Consider the following 12,913-nt stretch of genomic DNA (forward strand, 5'->3'; position numbering starts at 1 on the left):
TATTGCTGAGCCACTGGGGAAGCCCATGCCAAAGCCCTCTGCTGCTGCTGCTGCTAAGTCGCTTCAGTCATGTCCAACTCTGTGCGACCCCATAGACGGCAGCCCGCCCCCGTCCCTGGGATTCTCTAGGCAAGAACACTGGCGTGGGTTGCCATTTCCTTCTCCAATGCATGAAAGTGAAAAGTGAAAGTGAAGTCACTCAGTCCTGTCCGACTCTTAGCAACCCCATGGACTGCAGCCCACCAGGCTCCTCCATCCATGGGATTTTCCAGGCAAGAGTACTGGAGTGGGGTTCCATTGCCTTCTCCAGCCAAAGCCCTCTACTCTCTGTCAAATCAACCAGCAACATCACAGAGGGTGACTGCTCCATCAGCCTGGGTCCTGGGGTGATGTTTTCAAGGAGCAGGCCCCAGCTGGCCCTCAATGGACATGTAATGTGAATAAGACATAGAACTTCATTGTTTTAAGCCACTGGGATTTGGGTGCTGTTTGTTACTGCAGCATAACCCAGCTCATCAAGTCTGATATGGGCCAATATTTTCAAAGAACAGAGCTTCCTAAAATGCCCACTGCCCTATCTTGCAAGAAAGGAGAAAGAAGGAAATGTGCTCGTACTCAATGATCTTCAGGAAATATTTGATACCTGGACAACCCAGAGTGGCCAGGACTCAGCTGTCTCTAGATAATGGGAGGGAGTGGGTAGCTCTGGTGCAGGTGGTTCTAGAAAGACTGCCAAGGGCTCTGGGATGACGATGGCAGTTCTGGGCCAGAGGAAATGGTACAAAAAGGAGAAAAATAGGCCAACCTGCATTTGCACCAAGCGTCATGCTTTCTAGGACACTCATTTATCCTTTCGTCTTTCCTCCATCCACACACAGGCGTGATCCATCCTGTGCCACAGAAGGTGCAGAGAGGCAAAGGAACTTGCCCAAGGTTGCGCAGCAAGTCAGTGGCAGAATCAGCTAAGGCTGCCGCTCCCAAGTAAGTGGTGTCCTAGCACCTGCCGAGAAACAGGCTCCAGGAAGGTGGTTTTGGAGGGAAGTCAATATCCCCCTGCCCCTTCCCGATCACAGGCAATGTTCTTGTATAGGGTCCCAAAGACTCTGGCGTCAGATGGGTTCCCCCCAGGCTTTGGTGAGCTTGGAGGTTTTCTGGCCTCCAAGGGGTGGAGAGGGAGGAGTAGAGTTTCAGGGACTACAAGGCCTTAGCTCCTGAATGCTCCCAGCTTTACGGGCTTCTCTTCTAGCACCCCGCATCCTGGCCCACCCTGCACCCTCTCACTACTAATTCTTCCTCTCACAAGTTCCCAGACCTTGGGGCCTCCACTCTTTGTGGAAAGGTGACAGAACCCACAGGGGACTGGCTGGTTCCCTCTCCCTTTTCTCCCATCACAATAAGCAGGAACAGAGTCCAGGTAGTGGCTAACACCCGCCTGTCATGGGTTGAATCGTGTCCTGCTAAAATCCATCTATTGAAGTCCTAATTCCTGGCAACACAGAATGAGACCTTATTTGGAGACAGGATCTCACAGAGGTAATCATGTTAAAATGAGGTCATCAGGCTGTACCCTAATCCAATATGACTAGTGTCCTTTAAGTGGGGCAATTTAGAGACATGCACAAGGAAAAGAAAGTCATGTGAAGAACAGAGTTACGGAGCCACAAGCCAAGGACTCCCAGAAGCCGGGAGAGAGGCCTGGAACAGATCTTTGCCCACAGATGGTCCCCCAGAAGGGACACCCTGATGGCCTGACTTTGGACTTCTAACCTCCAGAACAGGCTTCCCAGGTGGCAAAGTGGTAAAGAATCCGCCTGCCGATGCAGGAGATGCAAGAGACACAGATTTGATTCCTGGGTCGGGAAGATCCCCTGGAGGAGGGCACGGAAACCCACTCCAGGATTCTTGCCTGGGAAATCCCATGGACAGGGGAGCCTGGAGGGTTATGGTCTGTGTGGTCGAAAAGAGTCAGACATGACTGGGCACACACTCAGCTCGCACAAACTCCAGAATGTTTAAGCCACCCAGACTCTGGTGCTTGGTCACTCTCGGCCCTGTAACCTGCTCCTCATTCCTTGTTTCCTGTTCATTCTAAAATCACCTCCATGGACATCCCTCTCTGCACTCCATCCCCCCAGTGTCGGTCAGCACATAAATTACAAGTGCCCCAGCACCGAACTGGCCCCCAGGAAGATACAGGGATGAACTTGAAGTAGGTAGAGTGGGCAGCATCAAAGGCTCTAGATCGAGTCTGTGGACCCAGGTTCAAGTCCTAGCCCTGCCCTGGTTGTGATTTGGGAACCTCGGAAAAGTCCCTTCTTCACTCTGGACCTTACTGTCCCATCTGTATTGTGATCAGATTGACTTCCACGATCTTAGAGTTTCCTTCTGGCTGTGAAATTCTCCCATTTTCAGTCTAGATAATATTTGTTTGCAATCATTTTTGTACTCTTCCCTAGAAACTTCCTCTTATGACCTCACCTCAGGGTCTACTTGCTTCGTGAACCTCTTCCCTTACTCCCATGACCCACCACACTTTTTAAAAATAATATTTACTTTTATTTATATTTTTGACTGTGCCAGGTCTTAGTTGCAGCACACAGGACCTTTGATTTTCATTGTGGCATGCAGAATCTTTAGTTAAGGCGTGCGAACTCTTAATTGTGGCCTGTGGAATCCAGTTCCCTGACGAGGGATTGAACCTATGCCCCCTGCATTGGGAGCACAGCGTCTTAACCACTGGACCACCAAGGAAATTCCCCCTACTCTCGCTCTCTCTTTCTCTCTCACTAGTCCAAACCCATTTCCCTTGATCAGGCCCCATCAGTTAACATGTTTGCAAGGCAGGATAATGTAGCCATTTAATAAATACTGTGTTGAAACGCCCTGTGATGCCTTCCTCGTCTACAGCTGATTTCTCATTAATGCTCAACAAGTGGTTGTGGCTAAAAAAGACAGCCTCTCCTCTTAACTCCTTGATACACCCTGCTTTCCTGAGATGCCTGTCAAGGCATGGACAACACTCTGTTGCACATACTCATGAACCAGACCGCCTCCTCCCACCAGGCGGCAGGCTCCCCAAGGCAACAACCGTCACTCCTTGGTGTCTACATTCCCCAGCATTTTCATAATGGGAAGCAACAAACATAAGCGGAGTGGATAAACACAAGCATATGGCAGAAACTCTTCACTACGGCCCAGAGGACCCCATCATGGTTTCAAGGGAATCCATGAACTCTCTGAAATTGTGTACAAAGGGTTGTGTGTGCACGTAGCTTTATCTGTGTGATATGCATTTGCCCAGTGAGAAGATCAGTGGACTTCTGAGAAATTAAAGGTCGAGACTCACGAAAATGTTAAGACCCAAAACCAGGAAGTGGGGAGGTGACATGTAAGCCCCTACCCTGTACTATGCCTGGTGGCAAACGTATTACTATTCCCATTTTGCATGAGTGGAAACTGAGGTTCTGAGAGGGGCCATCTTAAATCCTGAAGAGAAACAGCACGTCCAGAGTGGCTCAGAGAAGACTCGAGCCAGACAGCCTAGATTCAAATCCTATCACTTTCTAGCTGTGTGATCTTGGTCGTGTTACTTAATGGCCCTGTGACTCAGTTTCTCCATTTGTAAAATGGGAGAACTAAGGGTAGCTACCCCAGAGGGCTGTTGTGAGGAGCTGATGCCTCAATGTATGCAAAGTGATCAGAATGGTGCCTGACATGGGGTGTGCAGCCTGAAGACAGTGATAAGGAGGATAAAGAGGAAGATGCCGGGAGCGGCAGAGCTGAGATGCACACCCAGGCTGTGTGACTTTTGCCTCTCGGAGCCATCACCCAGCATGCGCAATACCCCATCTCACTGCTGAAACTCTGTGGTGCCCTCCTAGGAAAAGCCTCCAGACCTGAAAGTGGCTTTTCTAGCTTGGCTTCCTGGACGTGACAGGCCTGTGGCACTGACTCAGCAGGTAGTCACTGACTGTTACATAAGGAGAGGGTGGGAGGCTATAAGCTGCCCTTCCTGGTCAGCAAGGCTGAGCCTGTGCAATCAGGACACTGCTTCTGCCCCATCTTCATCTTCCAAGAGCTGTACCGACGTCCACTAATGGAAATTAGAAAGGTGACGTGCTCATCCATTCCCGGAGCCCTTGCTGATGACCAAAATTCCTTTATAATTTCGCTGTGCCCTGAGCACCAACGGGCCACTCACATCCATCCTGCTCGGGCTTAATGAGTCCTGTGTCCCACTCCACACCTGACTCTCGCTCTGCTTTGAGCAGACAGAGCAGCAGCAGTAAAGCCTTAGTCCTGATCTCACTTCTACACCTGGGTCCCCTCAGTGGCCCTCTCGCAAGAGAAGTGTTGACCTAGGCCTTGTTCCAGCCCAGTCCTCTGGCCTGCTCCTGGCAAGCAATATTTTGGGATTTGCTTTGGGTGAGTATCTTTGTACTTTTCCTGGGAAACCATCATTATTGAACCTATTTGTGAGAGCATTTTTCATTCATTCCTGTAATGCAATTAGGATTGAGTTTCTTCAGCATTAGGGGAGATGTAACATCAGTAGGGGAAAATTGTCATTTCATTCCCAACGTCAATACGCCCACTCTGCCCAAATTCTCTGTCTGGTACTAACCTGGTTTACCCTCTCAAAACGCAAGGAGAATACTAACAAGGAAATTTACTCTCCAAATTAAGAGGCAGAAGCTCTGGGGCTGGATTCTTCTCTCAGCCATTAAACAGGGGGCTCCTAGCTTTTCTGACCACTCTCCTTCAGTGGAGGGAACCCCGAATACCTAGTAGAAAGCTCCATGCTGGCCCTCTCCATTGTTCAGAGGTGAGTGGGAAAGAGTCCCCGAGAGCCTGACAACAGGGCCCTACAATCATTCTTCCAGAGAGGTTGAGTGACTTGCCCAAAGCCATATGGTGCGAGATGGAGACCAAACCCAGAACCCAGACCTGCAGGCTCCTGGGTGTTGCAGGCCTGCAGCTGCCAGAAACCTAGCCCTCATCTCTCTGGGGACACCGAGGCTTCAGTTTTCTGTAGACAAAGAGGGGAAGAGTTGACAGGTATCTTTCATGAACTTCAGTATTTCCCAGTCCTTTTTGGAAATCCTCCCAATTACTGGAACCAGCCTCTTTCAATCTTATTCTTGGCATCCTCCTTCTAGGTACTACAACCTTGCCATCCAAGGATTTCACCTTCCCTGCTTCCTCTCTTCCACCCAGCGGTCCATCCATCCTCGCATCTCTTTCCCCCCCATCCATTGATCCATTCACCTCTTCTTTTCTCCTTGAGCACCCCTGCTCTGTGCCAGGCCTCAGCACTTCTTCCCCATTGCTCCTCAGGTACCCACTCCAGAAGAGTTCACTACTCTCCTGATCCCGTCAAAGCCTAGAACTGATGTGCTTATATCCACCCTCTTAGGAGGCTGATCTGATAGACAAATTTGTGCTAAGGTGTTTGCACCAGACCCATTATCCCCCAGAGCTGGCAGCAGGCAAGGACTTCTGGAGCCCTCAGGTCACTGCCCACAGCCTAGATGACAGCCCTACCTCCCTTCCCCTCGGTCCCCCTGCCCGCCCCTCCCACCTCCGCCCCCACGTACGTATGCAGAAGTCTCCATTCTCATAGTAGCCAGGACAGCACTGGGATCTCCGCCGGTACATCGTTCGCAGCCCACGCCGATATGCCGTCTTATAGCTGATCCTAAGGCACAGGAGAGAAAGCCACTTGAAAGTATTGAAAATCAATCACTTCTGTTAGAATGATATTTGTGTTAAGCTATATCAAGGATGCCATTCAATAATGACTTTAAAATGCATGGCAGCTTCGACTATGAAGGAACACAATAAAGAAAAATCGATGGTGAGATCCGGGCCATCGTGAGGCAGAATGTATTACTGACTTGGCAGTGTTTGCTACACCTGCTGATTTTTCCCCAGTCCCTTCAGTGATATTTAGAAGGCTGTAGAAGATACTTTGGGGGTTACATTGTAGATGATAACTGGAGGCTTCTCCTGAAAACCTCCAGACTCAGGGCTGGAGCAGCCCGCAGGGTGACCTGGACAGGAGTTTCTATGCGAACTGCCACCACCCCAACCATGACTGCTGATGGCTCCTTGGGGACTGGTCCACCCAACTGGAGAACCGAAGCCAAATCAGCCAAAGGACCCCCTGAGTCTGACTGGGTCCCAGAGAGTAGATCAATCTCCCTCACACTAAAAATAACACCGTCTGGGGAAGAGCTTTGCGTGCCATCTTGGGAAGGCTCAGAACCAACACCAGCTCTGCAGAAGAAGAAGCTAAGATCCAGAGAGAAGAAGCTCTGGGCGGGGAGTCAGGCCTGGATTCCAGTTCTGATGCTGGCAGGGGGGGTTGAGACTCCGCCCTGTGCCAGACACTTGCAGGCAGAATCTCATTCCAGTCTCTCTCTGAGACAGTAGCATTAGTATGCCCCCCCTTTGTTTATTTATTTTTCTTCCTTAGAGTTTTTCTTCTTATTTTGTTTTATGAAAACTCCCCCTTTGTTTTATGGATGAGAAAAGTGAGAAGTTAATAACTTGCTGAAGGTCACACAGCTAAAAGTTTCAGAGCCAGGATTCAAACGGAAGTCACTCTCATTTCAGAGCCACTGGGTTTAACCCAGTGGGAACTGAGCCCTGAGCCAGTTCCTACTGGGTGGCTTGCTAGGCTTATGGGATTGTCATTGTGAAGCAGTAAGACAAGGGAAGGTATGGTGTGAGGACTGAGTCCAAAGGTGAAAGTGTTAGTCACTCAGTCGTGTCCCCATGGACTGTAGCCCATTAGGCTCCTCTGTCCATGGGATTCTCCAGGCAAGAATACTGGAGTGGGTAGCCATTCCCTTCTCCAGGGGACCTTCCTGACCTGGGGATGGAACCTGGATCTCCTACATTACAGGCAAATTCTTTACCAGCTGAGCCATCAGGGAGTCCTTAAAGAGAGAGTCAAATCTGGGTAGACAGGCAAAGCCCCTTCCTCACACACAAAGTCAAAATGGGGAGATTTGAAGTGGGTATTAAAGACCAGAGAGAGGAAGTAACTTCCCAAGGTCAAAGTTAGAGTCAACCCAAGTCCTTGGGACTTGAAGCCAGAGCTCTTTTACTTCTCCACCAGCACCGCAGGAGAGCCAGCCCCGGGGACTCCTGCTCGGGGGCAGAGCAGCAGGGCCCCATCACTGGAGATATCCTTATTCTGCTTTAACAAGGAGGGTCAGGCTGACTTGGGCAGGGAATCCGACAGTGTGGGCTGGGCCGACCCTCCCAGTCCTTACAGCGCTCACTTTATGACAAATGACAGTGTGGGACTCCAGGGAAATCTGTGATATTTGGGAATGTCGTAAACTAAGGTCATTCTACTTTGTCAAAAGCCCATAATGGAAGGTAAGCCAGCCTCCAAGCAAAGCTACTTCCCCTGCACAGGAAGGCAGCTCCCGGCAATCTCAGGAGTTGTATAAGCCTCCCAGATAAAGAATGACTCAGGGTTGACTCAGAGGTCATGCAGTCCATGCCTCCCACCAGACAGGGTTATCCCCAAGCCCTTCCAGTGGAGAGGCAGTCTCAGCATCATTAAAGCCTCCCAGGAGAGAGGTCCCACCCCTGCTTCTTGCTTGCCCATCTTTGCTGATTGCCAGTGTTGGGGTGGCAAACAGGAGACAGAAGGGGCCAGAGGCCAGGCTGCTATCAGACGGATGCTGTGTTCAAACAAGCCATCCCACGCTGAAGGAGACGGATGGCGCAGCTGTCAGCATGCACCCTCAGGGCATCAGGAAAGCGGCAAAGCAACTCAATAATTTAGCAAAATAATTCATGTTCAGAAATGCAGCCTATTTTAATAAGCAGCCGCTCACTCACCCTTCCCCAGTGGTGATGGACGGCAGCTCCAGCCTCCAAGTGCCACAAAGCCACTCCTCAGAGCAAACCTGGCTCTGGCACGGGGCTTGACAGAGTCAGAGAGGGAGCAGGACTTCTCTTTCTGCCTCTGCCTTTGACCAGGGCGGCAGGCAGCTACCTTGGCAAATTAGGGGAGGTGAAGGGGATGCAGTAATGGCTGAGTAGTTCCTGTGAGACCCACCTTCCTGCAAACAACTATGCAATCTGTGTGTGTGTGGCGGAGGGACAACCTACCTAAACAGCACTAGAGAGAGAAAAAAGGCAGGTATTGGAGGGAAGTAGACACTTGAAAGAAGGGAATGACACAGGACAAGATGAGCCCAGGGGCAGGTCCCAGGCAACAACATTCCAGGTGGCTAAAATTCAGACAGAGGACACACTGCCTACTGGTTGGAAGAATCACAGGACAAGCTGAGGGTGAACCCAGTAACTAGAAAGTGACAAAGAAAACCCTAGAAAGGAGAGAACCACAAAGAGGAAGTCCCATATTCTTTGTAAAAAATTCTGCCCCAAATTCTGGCCCTGAAGTGCATGTGTGGAGGGCAGGTTACAAATGGACCAGTCAGCCTGAAAATATTGAACTTTCAGAGTTTGGAAACTGAGTTTAGCCAAATTAGTTAGCTGCTAAAACAACCAACCAGAAACAACAGTATAAGAGAACATTAGAGAATTCAGTCTCTTTCATTCATAATGCCCAAAATACAATTCAAATTACTAGACACATAGAGAAACTAGAAAATTGTACCTTTACAAAAGAAAAGGCAATCAATGAAGACCAACTCTCAGATGGCCCAGATGTTAAAATTAGCAGACAAGGATTTTAAAGCAGCTATTAAACCTATGTTCAATGTTTCACAGCAAGTTACTAGCAAACCGCCTCCCCCCCAAAAAACATGAGGACTTTGGCTTTTTAGCACAGAGAAAATTTCCCTATCCATGTTTCTTCCCAACATGATTCCTACAGAACATCAAGGAGCAACCAGGCCCACAAAGACAAAGCAAAAGAAGTCTGGAGGCAACACATATGCCCAGCAACTAGGAAACGGGCCTACCAGGCATCCTCTTTCTCACTGACCCTTCACCTGCTGAATTATCACTCCCTTAAGTAACAAAGCTACCTTGCCTGTAACTAACCCCTCAGTTTTCTCCACTTTCCCCTGCTTTGTTCAAAGTATTTTTTATATCCCTGACCTCACTGGACCCTATAGGTATATAGGGCAAGTATTAAAGTGTTAGTCACTCAGTCTTGTCCAACTCTTTGCAACCCCATGGCACTAGGGAGAGAAAAGAGGAAGGAAGAGAGAACGTGTTTTGTTGGATGACCCTGGGCAAGTCATTCTATTTTGGGATTCCCTGTGTACTCGTCAAATATGTAATGACCCACCAGGCTCCTCTGTCCATGGGATTCTCCAGGCAGGAAAACTAGACTGGGTAGCCAATTCCTTCTCCAGGGGATCTTCCTGACTCAGGGATCGAATCCCGGTCTCCTGCATTGCAAGTGAATTCTCTACCATCTGAGTCACCAGGGAAGCCACGTAGGGCAAGGGTCATTACATATTTGATGAGTACACAGGGAATCCCCAAATAGAATGACTTGCCCAGGGTCATCCATCAAAACACGTTCTCTCTTCCTTCCTCTTTCCCCTCTCCAGCGCCATGAGAGCACAGCATACTTTCCAGGAGGGCTGCAGACCAGAGGGCAGGGTTCCCATGTGCAATCATGCAGATGGAGCTCTTCCCATAGGCAGCCTGGCTAAGGCGCCAAGAAGTTCTCGACTCTAGCCTGCACTCTGTTCTCCAAGCCCTGTCCCCTGTGTGGGACAGCATCTGCTCCAACAGGAGCCCTCTGAGGTTAGCGTTCCCCCAGAAGCAGACCCTGAGACAAGGATTCAAAAGCAAGCAGTTTGTCTAGGTGATCCCAGGAAGCACTGGGAGGGGCATGGAAAATGAGACAGGGAAGTAAAGGCAGCCGTTCAGGGTGTGCTTTTGAGGAGCTCACTGCTGTGGGCGCCTGGGGTTCCATCCCCCTGAGGACCACGAATCTTTTAAGAACAGCCCTCAGAGCTGGCCCCTCTGCCCTAGGGTAAGGAAGCTGAGATATTCTTCCACTAACTCCCCATCTGTTATTGGGTGAGGGATGCCCCCCCAGGGTAATCGTTCTCGAGCACTTTCCACCTGCCCTGCCCATGAGCTGCTCTGACTACAAAGAAGCCCCCAGCAGCACCTCTTGGGTGAATAGCAGGAGTGGGTGCCAAGGGGATGCAGGGGGGCACTGACTCCATCTTCCAGGAGGGCTTTTCACTAACTTGGAGGAAGGTGAGCCTGAGGGCTGCCTCTCCCTTCCCTCACCCACCCTCTACCTACTATCTGAGAGAGGTACTCACCTGTGTCTGGTACACTTGAACCAGTTGAGGATGTCTGTGCAGCGCGTGTAGTAGATCTGATCAAAGGGGTGTGCGTATGATTCTTGGACGGTCACGGCATAGCTGAGAACCAGACAGGAGATGGAAGCTGAGGTCAGTTCTTGGGAGGTGGAGCTGATATTCAGGATGGGGTCTCCCTTCCCAGGGGAGCCAGGCCCCGCAGCCAAGTGTCCAGGGCTCCAGCCTCCCCTGCCTGACTCCATTCTCCTTCTGCCCTGGGTGCTCTCGGGTTTCAAACCTTCCTGACCCCAGGAAAGATGCAGGACACACCCCTTACTATCTTTTGAAGTTCACCTTTTCAGCTCATCTTCTGAAGTTCTAATTCATTTGTTCATTTCAGAGAATGAATAAAGTTTGCATTTATTCTACTTGGTTCTGGAAGGCCCAAAGCCAGCAAGTTTTAAAATACGTTATGCTTGTTCAGATCTTTATGGTTTTCAAAGTGCATGTATGGAAGCTGATCTTCGCTGCAACATTATGAAATAAGTGGTCACATTTTATAGATGAAGAAACAAAGGCTTAAAGGTCGCTTGCCCAGGTCATACAGCTGGTACCAGTAACTGTTCATATTTGAATGTCCTATGTTAAGTGTTCTAAGCCCTCTTAATCCTCATCTTATAAGGTAGGTAGTGGTGTTGTTAGCCTCATCTTACAAATGACAAAACAGAGCATCAGAGTGGTTAAGTGACTTCCTCAAGGTCACCCAGGTACCCTCTGCTCTATTATGTCTCTAATATAGCTGGGGATGCATCGAGGCCATGCCCCAGACCTCCTGATCAAAGTGGCATCTTGTTACCTGTCTATTAGCTGTAAACTGGACCAGTGGTTAGAAGCCACTGGCAAGCAGCTCTCAGCTTTACCAAAATAAGCCTTTCTACCTGCCTGCACTGGCAAGAATGCTATGAGAAAGCAGTCACGCCGGGGTGGAAAGTGAGGATCACCCTTTCTGTGCAGGAGGGGAGAGGACCTCAGCTGAGAGTTCAGGAATTAATTTTGTGTCAGTTGGTACTGTTCAGTGCTTTCCCCCAGAAGGCTCACTGACTTGAGCCAGATGGCCAGGTTCAGGCTATAAAAGCCCGTCTGCTTTGCTGAGGAAACTGTCAGTTTATTTGCAGGAGGAGGGCCGGGGCAGGCCAGCCCCTCCAAGTGGATCCCCAGCAGGCTCGCTGCCACCAGAAATGTCAAAGGTCTCTAGCTCAGGAAAAGGAAGCCAGGAGCTGTCAGCGATGCACACGGACTGGGGTGGTGGGAAATTCTGTCTCTGCCACACAGAGGATATTAGGAGGCCCCTGCCAAGCTGCTATACCAGCGCCTTAGAGATAGATATGCGTCAGAGGCACGCCTATGCGGAAATGACCCGGACCTGTTTACCTCCATGAGGAGTCTCTCCTCGTTCATCCATCAAAGCAGTAATTCAGCTTGGAGAAACTGAGCTCGTCACCTGCCCCTGACATCCCCAAGCCCCTTCCAGCTCTGAAAGTCTATGACCCTGGGCTCCTGCATCTCTACTGAGTCTTGGGGGCAGGAGAACAAATGGATAAGGCTGCAGGGGCTCTGGGTCAAGTTTCAACTCTGTCACTTGTTAGCAATACATCCTTAGATATGATGCTTAACTAGTGTAAGCCGCCATTTCCATGCCTGTAAGCTGACGATAGATACTACCAGGGACTTCATACAGTTACTGCGAGGATTATGGGAGGCAGTGATAGCATCTCTCAGGGTGATGGGAAGGTAAAGCGACATGACACAGGTGAGATGCTCAACAAAAGATACCACACAGCTTAATGGGTATACCATCAGTGCCTAATAGATGCTGGCCATCATCATTATACGACTGGCAGTGACTCACCTCCTTGCCGGGCACTGAGGGATAGTTCCTCCCTGACCACAGTAGGGAATGGGGAGCAAGACCATATTCAGCTGACCAGACTCCCCACCCAGGGGATCAGGTGTCCCTCCCAGCACAGATAAGAACAGTGGGTGCTCAGAGAAAGGGCATCAGCTCAACAGAGGCGGTGGGGAGAGTGTTATGGGGGACAGATCCAGCTCTGCCGGGGGGCCCTACGCCGAGGAAGTCAGACAACCTGATCTTGAACCAGCTCCAAGCTTCCGGGTGAAGTGCGTGCCCCTGGTTTTCATGGCTGGGTGGTTTAACATGCTCATTTGCCAACATGCTAATGAGGGGCCAGATTAATCTTGTAGAGCTGGGCTTTACTCGCCAGAGGAGGTCTTTCGGCTGGGTTTTACAGTGGAGGGGTATAATTAAGGAGGAGCCTGCCAGAAGCACTAATCCAACTGGGAAATTCTCCCTAAGTGGTCTCTGGGGGGCAGGGTGTGTTTCTGGAATGACACAGACTAGACTCATCCGTGCACAGCTGGCAGTGGAGCTCAACTGGAAGAACCACGAAGGAACGGGTGTCTGGTGACATGGGCCTCACTGCACAGCCTCCTGCCTTGAGGCTGGAGAACCCCATGACCTCCTTTTAGCTGCTGGAGTCTCTCTTCTTTCATCTATCAAAGCAGTAATTCAGCTGATGGCCCAAACAGCCCATAATGCCTGCTCAGTGCAGGTTTTGATCAGAATATTT

At 50.1% G+C, this 12,913-nt stretch overlaps 1 protein-coding gene across 15 annotated transcripts in view; it reads right to left on the reverse strand.

The window, feature by feature from the left end:
- The window catches only part of MEGF11 (multiple EGF like domains 11), a 398,161-nt gene that overhangs the window by 249,495 nt on the left and 135,753 nt on the right, over window positions 1-12,913 (reverse strand). For all 15 annotated transcript variants that reach the window (XR_006060297.2, XR_006060298.2, XM_027971510.3 and 12 more), the window contains exons 3-4: window positions 10,287-10,388; window positions 5,598-5,698 (exon numbers count right to left, since the gene is read on the reverse strand). Coding sequence is in view for 13 of the 15 variants with exons in the window: in XM_027971510.3 (XP_027827311.2) it covers window positions 5,598-5,698; window positions 10,287-10,388 (203 nt within the window). In the remaining 2 variants the exon portion in view is untranslated. The remainder of the gene's footprint in view (window positions 1-5,597; window positions 5,699-10,286; window positions 10,389-12,913) is intronic.

The sequence above is a fragment of the Ovis aries genome, chromosome 7, assembly GCF_016772045.2.
Source record: "Ovis aries strain OAR_USU_Benz2616 breed Rambouillet chromosome 7, ARS-UI_Ramb_v3.0, whole genome shotgun sequence".
Classification (NCBI taxonomy): Eukaryota; Metazoa; Chordata; class Mammalia; order Artiodactyla; family Bovidae; genus Ovis; species Ovis aries.